At 40.7% G+C, this 13,837-nt stretch overlaps 2 protein-coding genes across 3 annotated transcripts in view; one reads left to right on the top strand and one right to left on the bottom strand.

Moving 5' to 3' along the window:
- The window catches only part of RASSF6 (Ras association domain family member 6), a 62,407-nt gene extending 49,579 nt beyond the window's left edge, over positions 1 to 12,828 (bottom strand). Inside the window, exons 1-3 of one of the 2 annotated variants that reach the window (XM_027698412.1) lie at positions 12,704 to 12,828; positions 10,892 to 12,603; positions 10,399 to 10,486 (exon numbers count right to left, since the gene is read on the bottom strand). The gene's annotated coding sequence lies outside the window, so the exon portion shown is untranslated. Of the gene's footprint in view, positions 1 to 10,398; positions 10,487 to 10,891 lie in introns of both variants that reach the window. The other variant, XM_027698413.1, reaches the window with a different exon arrangement.
- On the top strand, positions 2,467 to 5,792 carry LOC113974885 (interleukin-8-like). Its single transcript, XM_027698418.1, has 4 exons — positions 2,467 to 2,766; positions 3,519 to 3,654; positions 4,402 to 4,485; positions 5,054 to 5,792. Exons 1-4 carry the CDS (start codon positions 2,706 to 2,708, stop codon positions 5,082 to 5,084), a joined length of 312 nt encoding a protein of 103 aa, XP_027554219.1. The 5' UTR covers positions 2,467 to 2,705; the 3' UTR covers positions 5,085 to 5,792.
- Positions 12,829 to 13,837: the final 1,009 nt, after the last annotated feature.

Below are 13,837 nucleotides of genomic sequence, written 5' to 3'. Positions count from 1 at the left end.
TAAAATATGGCCTTTTGACTTTTGTGCTCAGTAGACAAGGTGATGAGTCATGAAAAACCACTAGTTTCCATCCTGCAACATAGAGAACTCATCCTATATCCTGCCTTAGAACACAGGCAAGGGAGGTATTTACTTCCTTTTCAGCAGTTTCAGCAATCAGACTATTGCATAAGTGTTGTTTTGTTCGCTGCCAGGGTGGTTTTAACAGGGTTTAGCATGGAAGGTCTCTGCTCGCAGCAGTATCAGCTCATTCAGTGACGTGATCCTTCAAAAGGAGCAGCAATTCCATTTGCACCAGTCATCTCTGATGGCTGGCAGGAAAACACATGCTGCCAAAATCCAACACTGGGTTTGCAGTTCCCATGGCAGAAGCCTGGATAAGATCCCGGGCAAAGTGTTGCAGGGATGTAAGGAGAACTTGGGTGAAACATGGCACTCCCAGGAATGCAGATTAGGAGTGACTGGCCTTCAGGCCACTTCATGCCACTATTGTCTCTTATACCCCTTCACATAATCCCAATGAAACCGCAAAATCAGCGAAAAAGTGGAGGGAGAGGAGATGCTTCAGCTCTCAGAAAACATAGTGGATTTACATTTCATTACAAACATCCTGCTATTTTAGATAGATACTCTTGGCTTGGGGGCAGGGCTAATCATAGGTGGAGCAGGCTCTTGGCTTCACTTCTGACCTGGGGATTTCTGCAGATCTGTTACTGCCACACGCAGGAAATAGCTGAGTGTGGCGGTAAGGAGGACAAGCAGTCACTGAATTCCCTTGGGGATTTGAAGGGGAATTCTCCTTTTTTTCCCCCAGATATTAATAACATTTGAGCATGCACCAAAATTAGACAATAAGGCTGCAAATAATAGAAAAGTGGGACCCTGATAGAATGTTAATTAACCTCTGTGTGTGTGCATACATGTGTGAGACACAGAGACAGAAGCCAAAAGAAAAACATCAGCAAAGTCTTGTTTCAAGTAAACTGGTTAAAACTCCAACATCTATAATCTGATGCTAGTGAAACCACACATTAATATAACACAAACAGCATAATACAATATAAGCAATAAGACATAAACCTCAATTCCTGGCAAAACCCTCTTCTGTTTCATACCTTCAGAGAACTAAATGTATTTTTCAGTGAAGATCTCTAAGAGACACAGCTAAGGAAGAGCACCCTCAGGGGTCAGAATCAGAATCTTTGGTCAACACAATACTCAGTAAGAGGTAGAAGAGACAAAGCTGCTGGATCTTTTCCTGGGATGGCTGACATAGTAATGGGAAACGAATGAATTTTCATTGCAGAGTTCCTTTTATCGAGTTAATGACAAGTGTATCACAGTAAACCATAACAAATCTTTCAATTCTTACTAGAAATAAATTATAATGTTTTACCTACTAAAGATGATTGAGTTTTTACCAACTCCTCAGAGTTGGAGAGAAGTGCCTCTATCAACCCACAGATCCCAAACCCACAAAGCTGTGAGGGTGGAGATGAGAAGCAGCAAAAGTCATCATGACAGAAGGACAATGTTTTTACAGCACCAAAACAGAACAGCTTCTTGCAATCACACACACTCCAGCTGGGTTAAAAACCCCAAATCTTAATTTAAGCAACAGATCAGCATTTCAGCCCATCTTCCCTTGGAATTGTCTCCCTCACAAGGAATTGTCTCTACCTGCCACAGCAAATAAAGACTCAGCATTCACACAACAATGTTCCCTAACAGAAATGTCTAACAGTGCCATAATACTTACTGTTATCTCCCTTTGCTAAGACCTAAGGTTACTGTCACTGAAAAAACACTTCAGAAAAGACTTATAAAAACTATCTGGACTTACAGAGGAAACAAAAGCAGTTGTGTTCACCAGGTCATGCTGTTATTTCGCCTATAAAGTTTCCTCTGTTTATCATTCATTGACATGTGTGACATGAAAAGTACAGGAATGATTTTCAAATCCATTCAGAATTCAATATCTGCTTCCCACAGGCAGCTTTGAATACTGAACCCTCAGTTCCTTACTGAACACAGAGTATTAGTGATGAACTTACTTTGCAAGATGCCACTTGAACAGGAAAAAAAACCCCAAAATTCAACTAGTTTACATCAAAAGAGTGTTGAGGTAAAATCCTGACCCCAGTGAAAAAACTTTACAGTGATTTCAGCACTGCCCAGTTTCCACTTCAATGGCTTAAATCAGGTGAGTAGAAGCTGTCATCATAGATGGGGATAAGAAACTCAGTATCTCAAGTATAGACCTGGCATCCCTACAAAGAATAGTTTAAGGAACTGAAGAAAATAATTCAAAGTGGTAGCATAAATGTAACTGAAACCATCCTAAAGTTATCCTACTAAACAAGGGTATACATTAGAAAATGCACAAAATTCACAAAAGTCTACCAAAAAAATTGGAATGTGTGGCTATCATATACATATTTAAATAAATTAATATATCATTCTTAGCAGAATAATTCCTCGTCATCTAGGAAGGAGTTTCACAACAGTCATGTGACTCATTTTTACTGCATCTGGGAAATTCCTGTAACGCAATCTCCATGCCAGCAGAGCACACAGGCTGGGCACAAAACAGTATATAAACGTGATGGATCTCCCAGAGCCAGCATCAACAATCCTCCGGGACACGAGCTCACTGCTCCACAGAACCAGAGCTGAACAACCCACAGAAAAACTCCTGTCCAACCATGAACGGCAAACTTGTGGCTGTCCTGGCTCTTTTCCTGCTTTCAGCAGCTGTGTCTCAAGGTAAGTAAAGCCTCCCAAGGACCCCGTGGGTGTAGCATTGTCCAGGCATCTACTGAGATGCTTCTCCTTGCAGAGTAGCTTTCTATTTGTCTCAGCAAATTAGTTTGGGAGCTTTTCAGCACCTCTCTCCAGTCAGAAAGAGAGTCTTTGGACTGAAAAGTTACTGACACCTCGTGGGAAAAATTTTAAGGATGCAACTTGCATTTGCTTTGTTTCTATGTTTCATTTGAAGTGCATGTGGCTAGAGACAGGATCTTCTGAAGTGTTCCAATATTTCTCTGCTTTCCCTCCCAGAGAACAGTTCATCTCATATTTGTTGTTTAGTAACTATCCTGCCTTGAGCAAGTAATATGTAGTTAGGAAAACAGAGAGCAAACATTATGAAGACAAGCATGGGCAAGCCTCCAACTAATGAACAAGTCTAAGGCTCTGTCTTCTGCAGAGTGGCCAAGTTTTTTGATCCAGATATTAAAATAATGCAATTAACTATGCAGTGTAGTCAAGTACAAGGAACCATAAAATATGTGGGTTCATTTTTAAAAAACGTGTTAATTTAGTTTCCAATGTGCTTGGGCATCAGCTCCTCTGAAACACATAAGCAACTGATACTCATGCCCTGAGGATTTAGGCAGCTTGGACAAATGCAATATTTTAATCGAGAACATTGTTAGAATAGAGCAGCCTTGCTTTATGTCTGATATAGTTATGATAAGACCATCCGTCAAACCCCAATCTGCCTTTTCTGCTCACAGGTAGGACCCTGGCAAGGATGGGAACTGAGCTGCGGTGCCAGTGCATAGCCACTCATTCCAGGTTCATCCCTCCGAAATCCATTCAGGATGTGAAGCTGACACAGAGCGGCCCCCACTGCCAGAACGTTGAAGTCATGTAAGTAGCTCTGCAAGAGGCTCCTTGCCCTTCATACACCCTGCTGCTGCCACTGCTGCAGGACTTTGGGGCTTCACAAGTATGACAGTGAGCAGGCTGACCTGATTTAGTCAGATTTGGTTATTATTTTGGGAGAGACAGCTTTAAGTGATACACCACATTTTTCACCGTCTCTATGACCCTGTATTCCTGAACTGATCATTGTTCATCTGTCATGGGACATATTAAATATTTCTAGTGGTAGAATATGAACTGCAAGGACTTGTCAGTTCTTAATACACGAGGTAATGACGTAGCCTGAATCCTGCATTTATGAGGCTCAATGGGAAAAATTAAGTTCCCAGACACAGATTCAGGGAAACAATGAACCTAACCTGGTCTGAACAGCACAGAGGAGGGATTAAAATGTTGAAGTCCTTATACTGCTGAACCACTTTTTCACCACTGGAGGTTTCAATTGTGTAAGAAACTTTTCTAATGTAAACAAATCCAAACCAAGCATCTGTATATATTGATAGAGATTTTTGGGAATGTGCCACTGCTTTCAGAGCAGACACACAGACTCACACAATTATGGAGGGTTCTAGTCTCTTCACTTGTGGAACACATAAAAGAAAATGGCCAAGTCTAAGCTAGAGCAGCCGAGATAAATTTAAACTATCTAACGTAAAAATGCAAGAATACATTTTGTGAATAAAACAATCCATGTAGCAGTTTCCTGACTCTTCTTTACTCCCTGTTTTGCAGAGCTACTCTGAAGGACGGCAGAGAAGTGTGCTTGGAGCCCAATGCTCCCTGGGTACAGCTGATCGTAAAGGCAATTTTGGCCAAGTAAGTCCCATTCCCTCTCAATTTGGGCAGTTGAGAGGTAAACCTCCCAGAAAAAACAATTTGTAGGATTTCTTAGTGATACTTTCTATTCCTTCTTAATCACATCTATTGAAACAGGGAAATTTCCTGCTTAATTATAGAATTAGTCCTAGTTTTTCTGACCCTGCTGCAGGGTCCTTGCTCAAGCTGATACATCAGTACTAAACCTCTGAGTACCAGCAACTTCATCTGCAGGGACAGAAACACTGATGAGCTCAGCTCCCTTTGAAAATGAGGCTTTAAAAAAGTCATCTTCCCCTTACTAAATTCCTGTTTCTGAGTTCATGAGGTTCTTGCTGCAAGTCAATGCAGAAGCTCAGGCTGCAGAGGTTTCCCAGCTGGGCACCAGACGCACATGCTGGGATTTCAGGAATTGCTTTTGAAACATTTACTTTATTCTCGCTGTGCCTCAAAATAGCACATAGAATTGGAAAGAGACCTCTCATCCTTAACTGTTTGTGCAATGCTAAGCAGTGATAACTGTCTTGAACACCCTCTTAAATAATCCTCTTTCCTCACCTCTTAACAGGGCTCAACAAAATTCTGACGCGCCGCTCTAAGAAACACCAGGACAGAAAAAATCTGGGAACTGCTCCTGCTCCTCCACCAAGAGGCAGTGCACCATCTTCCACCTCCTGCATGCATGTTGTAATGTTAATTATGGACTGTTCTATTTATTTAACTATTTATTTAACTGCATGTATTTAAGGAAGTCTTTCACAATGGTCAGTGTTGTCCGTGGGACACACTGTCCCTTGACACTGCAGGAAAAGTGGTTTGCTGAGGGAGACTGAGAACCCTTGGCAGCCACTTCAGCCAAACACAACCGGTGAAGTGCAATGCACTTGCCACACTGTTTATTTTTGCTATTGCACCAGCAAACTGATGAATCCTCCTGCTCCCCTGGAGTGCACTAGTATGTTGTGTCAACAACAGCTTCCTCAACCACAGTCAGCCTGTGGCCAGACTGTGAACTGTAATGTCAAACTTGAAAAACCTAACTACAGAATGTGTAACACTGTGTTTGGTATTTATGTATTGTGATTTCCATGGTATTTATAAATGTATTTATTGAGTAGTTTCTATGCAAGAAAGAAAACTATTATAATTTATTTAACTTCTACCGGATTTTTCATTCCTACTATTAATTTCTGAAGAAATACAATCTCATTGTTCTGTACTTGACTGTATGTCTAATTAGCTACTCCATCAGCTAATGCAAAAAACTGCATCCTACATACACAGAAATTGATTGTGAATGTAATTACTCCTAACAATGTATTATTAAAAGTTTTGTATGAGAAATCCATTTGTTATGTTTGATGTTTTAAATTTTCATTTGCTGTATTTGGAAGCAGTCTGCTTTATCTTTGTCAGCTTGATTTCTGGAACTGAAATGAAACCTTTCAGTCCACGGTATCATAACTCGCCCTGTCACGGTAACCTGACATTCCTGAACACACTAACAAATCCTTAGGTAGGGTAAATGGCTCACTCTCCTCTTTAGGCTGTTCCAGATCCATGGGGAGGGGTGGGCTGCAGGCCAAGGCCCCTTCCTTAACTACCTTGCAGACAAGAGAATTTTACCCTCAGATACCTAAGCACTGCCAATGTACAGATCAGTCCCAGAGCTGTAAATCTTTACTACATCAAAAGGCCACTATTTGACTGTCCAAATGGGAATTTGTGATCTTTACTTTGGGTACCTAAATAGCAAGCATTTGACCTGGTGTAACAACTGATTCTTATTCTGATCCCTGGAATACAGAGTGCTGAGCACACGATACCTGCCTCTTTTAAAAATTGTCAGAAAGGGAACTGGGAATAGGAGAGAAGGGCACAGGTTTAAAGGCTGCTACTTTAAACTAGAGTATACCTGTTTATTTGAGGGATGCACACTTTCATTTCACTGTTACCTCTGATCTAGATAGTCTTACAATAGCAGAAGGATTTTTGCCAGGTAGCTTTGGGATAGTAAAATAAGAGAGAGCTGTTTCTGGTTTGCTTCTTCTTGAAGACCCTTCTCAGTAAGATTGATGCTGATCCTCTCCTTGGCCCATGTTGTGTCCCTGCATGATAATTTTATAACCCTGAATAAAAGCACTACAAGGCCAGGAGAGCAAAGTAAGGTTAACACCATTTAGTCTGTCTTCTGAAGTGGGTATGTTCTCTTATTGAAAATGAGATAAAAGCTAAGTTTCCCTCTTTCTGTTACTATTCTTTGGCTTAATGTAATTTTTCTTCAGGTGCCAGCAAAATAAATAAAAAATATAACTCCTTAGGAAGCAAAATTAACTATATTTTTAAGTCAGCTTAAGTAAGAAACAAGTAAAAAAATCAGCTGCCTGTGGAGCTGGAAAAGCTTTCACAGAGTTAGCTTGTAATCTTAATGTGCAAAAAATTGCAGCATAAAACAATCCAGATAAAATCCAGAGCACAGACATCAGCACTGAAGTCACCAGTCATGACTTACTGGGAAATACTCTAGGTAACCTGCTGCTGTTAGAGGGAGGACTCAGCTATTGCAAGAAAATAGTAAAAATAAAGTTCTCCGATAATTCAAAGAAATCTCTTCTTGTAATGTGGATCAGCATTTACTAAATGGGAAAGGTAGTACAGATATAGAGAAGAAAGGTTAGAGGACAAGTAGAGCACTGGAAGATGACCTGTGCTGCCAGCAAGAATACAGTTAGGAAAGTTGTGTTCAGATATGGTAAAACAGGTGTGGATATTGACTCAGTAATTGCTGGAGGGTTTGTTCTCCTTTTTTGGGGACTGAAAGTAAAAGAAAATTCATGGTGTATGTCTATCTTATGTGATCTGAATGGAAAATAGCAAAGTACCTGTTTTCTGATCCAACTGACTATAAGAAAGCTGGACCATTAAGGTCCTTTACATAAACTTGTTCCTTTCTGCTCACCCCTTAAGAGTTTTCAATACAGCAAACCTGGAAGAAGGCTCTCATTAGGAACTGCATGACTCCTCTAGATATACCGTGTTCTATAATCCCACCTACCCGGTCAGACTAGGGGGAAAGCTCAAGAAAAGGAGGGTGTAGCACTGGTTACTTCAGTGATTAGGCACTCCAGCTCTAAACCATGTGCCCTGTGGACCTTCGGTTATCAGACCATGCAGAAGCCACAGGGGAAAACTGCACCCTTAGGAACCATGCAGACTATGCAGTAAGTGTCTCTGTGTGTGTGCACATCTGCACGTCTGTGGAACATACCAAGAAGCTGAGCAGGCGGTAATTAGGAGTCAGAATATTTGCAACACACCGGAAAGACAGACCCTGGGATTTCACTGCAGCTAACTAAATGTCCTTGTTCATCTCCTCCTTTTCCCAATCTCATGAAAGCTTCTGCTCCCCTTGACCACTTCATTTAGCATCTAAATTGTTTTTCTACAAGACTCTCAGAAGGTCATTCCACTTTACAGCTGCCATGTGCATTCATCCCCTTCCTTTCATCTCACGATGAAAAGTAGCAGAGGTGTTTACATGTCCCTTCTGCCCTCAGCTATTCTTTTGGTCCCTTATTTAACCTTCCTTCCAAAGCACTTTCATTTCCTTCTTTCACCAACAAGTTTGGTTGGGGGGCAAGAGGAGAGTGGCAACTCCCAACCAACCAAGCAATGACCTCATGTCATTTCCTTACCTCAAACTCCCCCTCCCATGCTTGGTTGCTGGAGTTCTGCTCTTGTATCAAAAGCATTTTCAATCACAAACTGTAATTTGTTCCTTTGAACTTCAATGTTTCTGTTCTTGTAATACTGAAAATATATTTCTCTCAAACGTGTAAATGCTGCAAACTGTAGATGAAGTCATTGGAAGAAATACTGGAAAGTCCCTGAAAAAATACTTCTAACTCTTAGAAGAACAGAGAATGCAAACTTTAGTTTGTTGGCCTCAACCTCTCTGTTAGTGCTCAATATTGACTAATATAAACATAATATTGACTAATATAAACATCATGATTATGTATAAGGTGACAGATGCATGACCCACGCTGTATTTGCTTTTGATTATTGATTGCTTCCCATTCTAAAATGATTGCATTTCTTTTGTTCTTATCACATAACAATGTTCCTGGGAAAATCCCAGGAAAGTTACACATAACACTGCCTCGATATTGCAGACTTGTTCCAAGTGTCGCATTTATTCCTGTTGATAACAGGATATTATGAGTGACTCCACAGGAAATGGATCCTTTGGAAATTATACAAACTGCCATGGAAACTTTGGGGTCAGCAAATAGGCATTGTGTTTCTGTGTGCAAATGTGAAACAAGAGTTTTGCCACCTGTAGAAATCAGCCCGAGATCACTGTTGTTGCAAACCATAATGAAAATTGATTTTTTTATATTACCTGCAGTTAAATTATTTTTAATAATAACCATTGGTGCCAGTCAGTGCACAGACGACTTCACAATCCCTGTGGATTTCTAGAGAGGGAGATTCTCAGTGGGGAAGAATCTGGAAGATTACAGGTATAACTAAGCTTACTGATACTGTTTTCTCTGCCCTTTCACGAAACAGGCAGCAGTGTGACAACTCTCTATAACCTTCTGCAGGCAGATTTCAGCACAGCTATGCTGAATAACTTAGCACCCTTAAAAAAATACCATTTATTTTAGCAAGTACCAACCTTTGATAGGTCCAGCTATCTTATTCTATGGAAGTTCAAATTCATGAGGAACTTGACTAATTTTGTTTTGAAAAAAAGATTTGTACTCAGTTTCCTAGATCCCACCTGTGTGTATCTCCATGGACTCAGCCAAGGACTCTAGCAGAAGGATAAAGTCCACGTTGGCAACTCCAGTATTAGTGTGTCGACTTCTCCTACTCCTTACTAGAAGACAGGTGAACTGGGGAAAATCTAATCTTTTTTTATCTTTTACAGAAAACTTTTTCATACATAGACACTTTATAAAAATCTGTGGAAGTAAAAGGTCATTAGGCAAGCAGCTTCTTTTGAGGGCACATTTGGACCCAGTTAATCGACTTACCTCCGAATGAGCCTTCAGTTTTTGAGGAGAGTTAAGCAGCTTTTCTGACTCAGCTAACACAAAATGCCAGAATTCCAAAACCAATTTTTAAGCACTGAACTAACATTCACATTGAACTCCTGAGAGCTTCTACTTTTTCCTTGAAACTAATTTCCAGAATGATGAAAGCTTTATAGCTCATTAGAGGAGCAAATGAATAAGTCCACTCCCTTAGCCCAGCTCTTTTATTAAAGACACACATTACACTTGCACAGAAATAAGGAGTCTTCAAAAATACTGATGATTCTTCTCCTCCTCTTCTGTTTTCGAGACCACATTTTTTTCAAGTTTGCAAACAGACACGAGAATCAGAATTGAACCCAAAATGTCAATAAAATGTCAGAAGCTTGAAACATTCATCACTTCTATGTGAAGTGTGTGCTAAAGCATTTAGTGGAAGGTTTCATGAACAGTGAGACTGGACGTGATAGTGAGAGCCTGGATTATATGTTTCTTTTTACTTGAAGCAGAACTTCTTGAAGGAATAAGGATGTATGAGAATGACCCACTGTGTGTGGGCAAAACACAAGCACAGACAAAACAATTACACCGCAGTTAAAAAGGAAGGTTTTCTAACTGAAAGTCAGTAACTAATTAAGAGTTTGTCCATGCAGGTGTCAGATCTTTGCGTGAGAGGGGTTTTGTCACCCAGCACAAATAGTGAAGAGCAAGTGACTTGTCAAAACATCTGACGCTCTGAAAGCTTTGTGTTTGACCTATCGATAACCAATAAAAGAATGCAGAGCCACCTGGCTGGTATGTGGCTGAGCCACACAGCACCACCAGCAGACCAGTAATCAAGCTAATAGAAGTGTGTTTGCTGACTTACTGAATTCCCGCTGTCAAAATTCCATCAGCTCCTCATTTTCTGCTTTCTTCTGTTTGGAACTTCATCTCTGACAGCAACGACCCTCATACTGCAAAAGAGAAGCGATTTACGTAGGCATTGCTTACCTTGAACACAAGTTTAATAAAAAGAGCCAAAGAAAACAGATTTTATTGTAGTTGGTTCACACTGAACACTGCAACTTCATCCACTCCTACCTAACACCAAAAACACCCCAAGTGGTTTTTGCATAGCCAAATCTTTCCCCAAAAGTCAGCAGGAGATTCAGTTGACTAAGGAACATGGGAAAGAGCTGTCAATCCATCTGCACACATCTGACCTGTTGGTAGGCCAAATCCTACAGTCATTTCCCTGTTAAAAAATTCTCACAATATTATTCCTGCTTGGAGGAAAGGATGAAGGACACCGTGCAACGTCTTCTGATACTAAAATGACTATTAAAAGAAAGAATAAGAAGAGAATGCATGAGAAGTACCCTGAAGAATTTGTTTCAAATGGTGTGTACCAGGAACACAAGCCAGGGCCACCCAAATGGAAAGTGTGCTTGATAGAACAGCACTCCCCTAAAAAATGAGGATTTGAACAAAGCAAAAAACTTCATTAGAATACATATGATTCTGCAAATTCAAGTATATATTCATATGCTAATGGCAAACTTTATCTAAATTAAACAACTTTTAGCTCACAGCAGAACAGTATTTGGAGAAAAGTGAAACACATTTTTCAGTCAATGTCCTGATCATATTTATTTTATGGGAATTTTCTAATGTTTAGCAGAAAAACAAAGGTAAAAATGCAGAATTAAAATTAAATCAAATGTTCCTCTTTTCAGGAGCTCATTTTCTAGAGAAAGCCTCCAGTATGCTTAGTCTCCTGGCACCTCAACATACTCCTGATGGGCATTCACTAGCAATTTTAGGAAAGAAAAAATGCTGTGCTCATGTTAGCTGCCATAATTTTTAAAACAATGTCTTGACATATTCCTGTACCTTGTGTGTATTGAGGCAACTTGGAGTCCTGCAAGCTGAAAATTTAAAAAAGGAGGGAAACCAACAGAGAAACACAAGATAACGGGGGCCATAACCATCCACTCTGTCCTCGCTGGTGATCACATTCATCAAAAATGTTAGTGATGGGTTTCCTCCAAATACCTCCTTCCCTAAACACATCCTGAAACAAGCTCAAAGGATATGTGGCCCTTTCCCTGTTTTGTGTGTTATTTTGGATAATTCACTGAGAATTGAGCAAACTTATCACTGTCATTTTGCCTTCCTTTCAACAAAGAGCAGGCATTTTTTGTTGCCAGGAACAATGGAGTTCATTTTACCACAGACTCCAAAGCTGCCCAAGGCTGACCCCGCACGTGGCACTCAAAGAGCTGTAAGACAGAATTCCCTGGGATGGCAGCTTTAGTATCTTCCAGGGTGGAAGCCAAGTATGACTGCTTCGCTTTTCCTTCCTTGCAACACAAGCAATGAAAGTAACAAACAGGATTAAAGTGTGGCTGTCATGAGAGAAAGATGCAAAGATTTTGTGATGATTCCAGCGAGTGTTCCCATTTTCTTGTGGTTCACCCATCTCCTGTCACTGTTTTCTCAAATGATTTCAGCACTTTAACCAAAAGACCACAACCATCCAAAGCAGACCCTCAAAAATTACTCAACTCCACTGAATCTGAAAACTTACTTGGATTGAAATTGTCTTAATCCAGGTTTAGGGGGATGTTGGTTTGGAGACTGGGATTGGGTTTTTTATTCCCATTATAGCCAGGAAATACTACAAAACATAGGATTGGGAGAGGTCAAAAAGGTAACATAATGATAAAACTAAGAGAGGGTATGAGCTGGACACACCCCCTGACTGCAGACATTAGGAGGTAGCAGTGACAAGACATTTTACAAATCACAACCTAATTCATTCCTAACCTAAAGGAAAAAGCCCTGCCCTTTCAGAGATTGCCCATGTTAAATGGTTCCCAGGCCAGGAAAAATGTTCACCTCAGACTTGTATCAGGGACACATCCTCCAAAGCCATTCTCGTGCAGTGAGGAGAAGCCCTCACTTGCTGAAAGGAGACATCTCCTCTTTAATTGTCCTTTGGCTTTCCTGGGCCTGCTGCCAGGGAATGCTCCTGCTCCAGGTGCCAAGCCAAATAAATACCTGCTGTGGAAAGGCACACAGCCAAAGCCTGCAACAAAGCAGCCAAATCACTTCCTGCACCTATTGAATTAACAACTGGGTAATGTGAAGGCAATTAAGCCATGGGGCAAATAATGCTCTGTAAGCACCTCCTCAGGGCCTGCCTGAGCTGGGACAGCTTCCCCTGCTCCAGGAATCCTGAGACCCACTCTGAGGACATGAGGGATTTCACACCATCACAGAATCGTGAAGGATCTTATGCAGCAGCTCCTGCTGAAGAACACAGGCAAGGGGGGTGACTTGAACAGTAACTTTGGGGAGTCCAGAGAAAGCTGAAGAAAACAAAAAAACATTCCATATTTAGGACCCCTGTAGAAATACAATGCACTGATAGTGAACGGCACAACCTACCTGACCTGCATCAGGGTTTCCAGTGCTCCCTTGAGAAAACAGTTCAGAACCAGCCCATGCCAGACTAGAAATGCGAGGTACTAATCAAACATCTTACCAGTAGTTACTAATCAAAAAATGCATCTATCCAGAAACTTTAGCACTCTCAGAGCACTGATTTACTGCCCTGACACCTGTAAAAAGGAATGCCAATATAACCAAGATTCCAAACTCTCATTAACACAGACTTGGTGAGTACTTATTTCCTCAGTTCATGCCTCAGAACTGCGTATTGGAGCCAAGATTTTCCCAAGCATACAATGGGAGCCTGAGGACTGCTAAGGCAGTTGCATGGCAATCACAGGAAAAGCATTTGGAAAAGATTGCCTGTACTCTGATGTCTTTATCTCCCTTCAAGATCATAAACATGAACTTCAACCTTGAATCTCGGTCTCTTTCATTTCCTAGAGAACAACAGAGTGTGTGTTTTCTATTCCAGCTGACAACTACAGTGGACAGAAGAAACACCATCAAATGATTACTTGATCTTACTTACTGGAAAGTTACTCTGAGTTGGAGGTTTTCTCTCTGCAAACACCCTTGGCTCCTTCTGGAGATCAAGAGCTTCACATGTGGACATACACAGACTGCAACCCCTGCCTTGAACTGCAAAAATTATTCAAACAAATTATTCAAACGTGACTACTGTTTGTAAGAGTCACAGTTTAGCAAAGCCTCCAGGAGAGTTAGAACCAAGAGGTGTCATTATAATGTACAAAAAAAAGCTGAAAAATAAAATCACAGTGCCTTATTGAACAAAAAAACTCAACCAACAAACCAAGCAACCAAAAAGCACACACACTCTGCTAAGAACAATTTATCCAACTGCTTAT

This window comes from Neopelma chrysocephalum, unplaced genomic scaffold (assembly GCF_003984885.1).
Source record: "Neopelma chrysocephalum unplaced genomic scaffold, ASM398488v2 Primary Assembly neopelma1_128, whole genome shotgun sequence".
Classification (NCBI taxonomy): Eukaryota; Metazoa; Chordata; class Aves; order Passeriformes; family Pipridae; genus Neopelma; species Neopelma chrysocephalum.
Note: the sequence above shows the minus strand (reverse complement) of the source record. Positions and strands in the feature narration are given on the sequence as shown.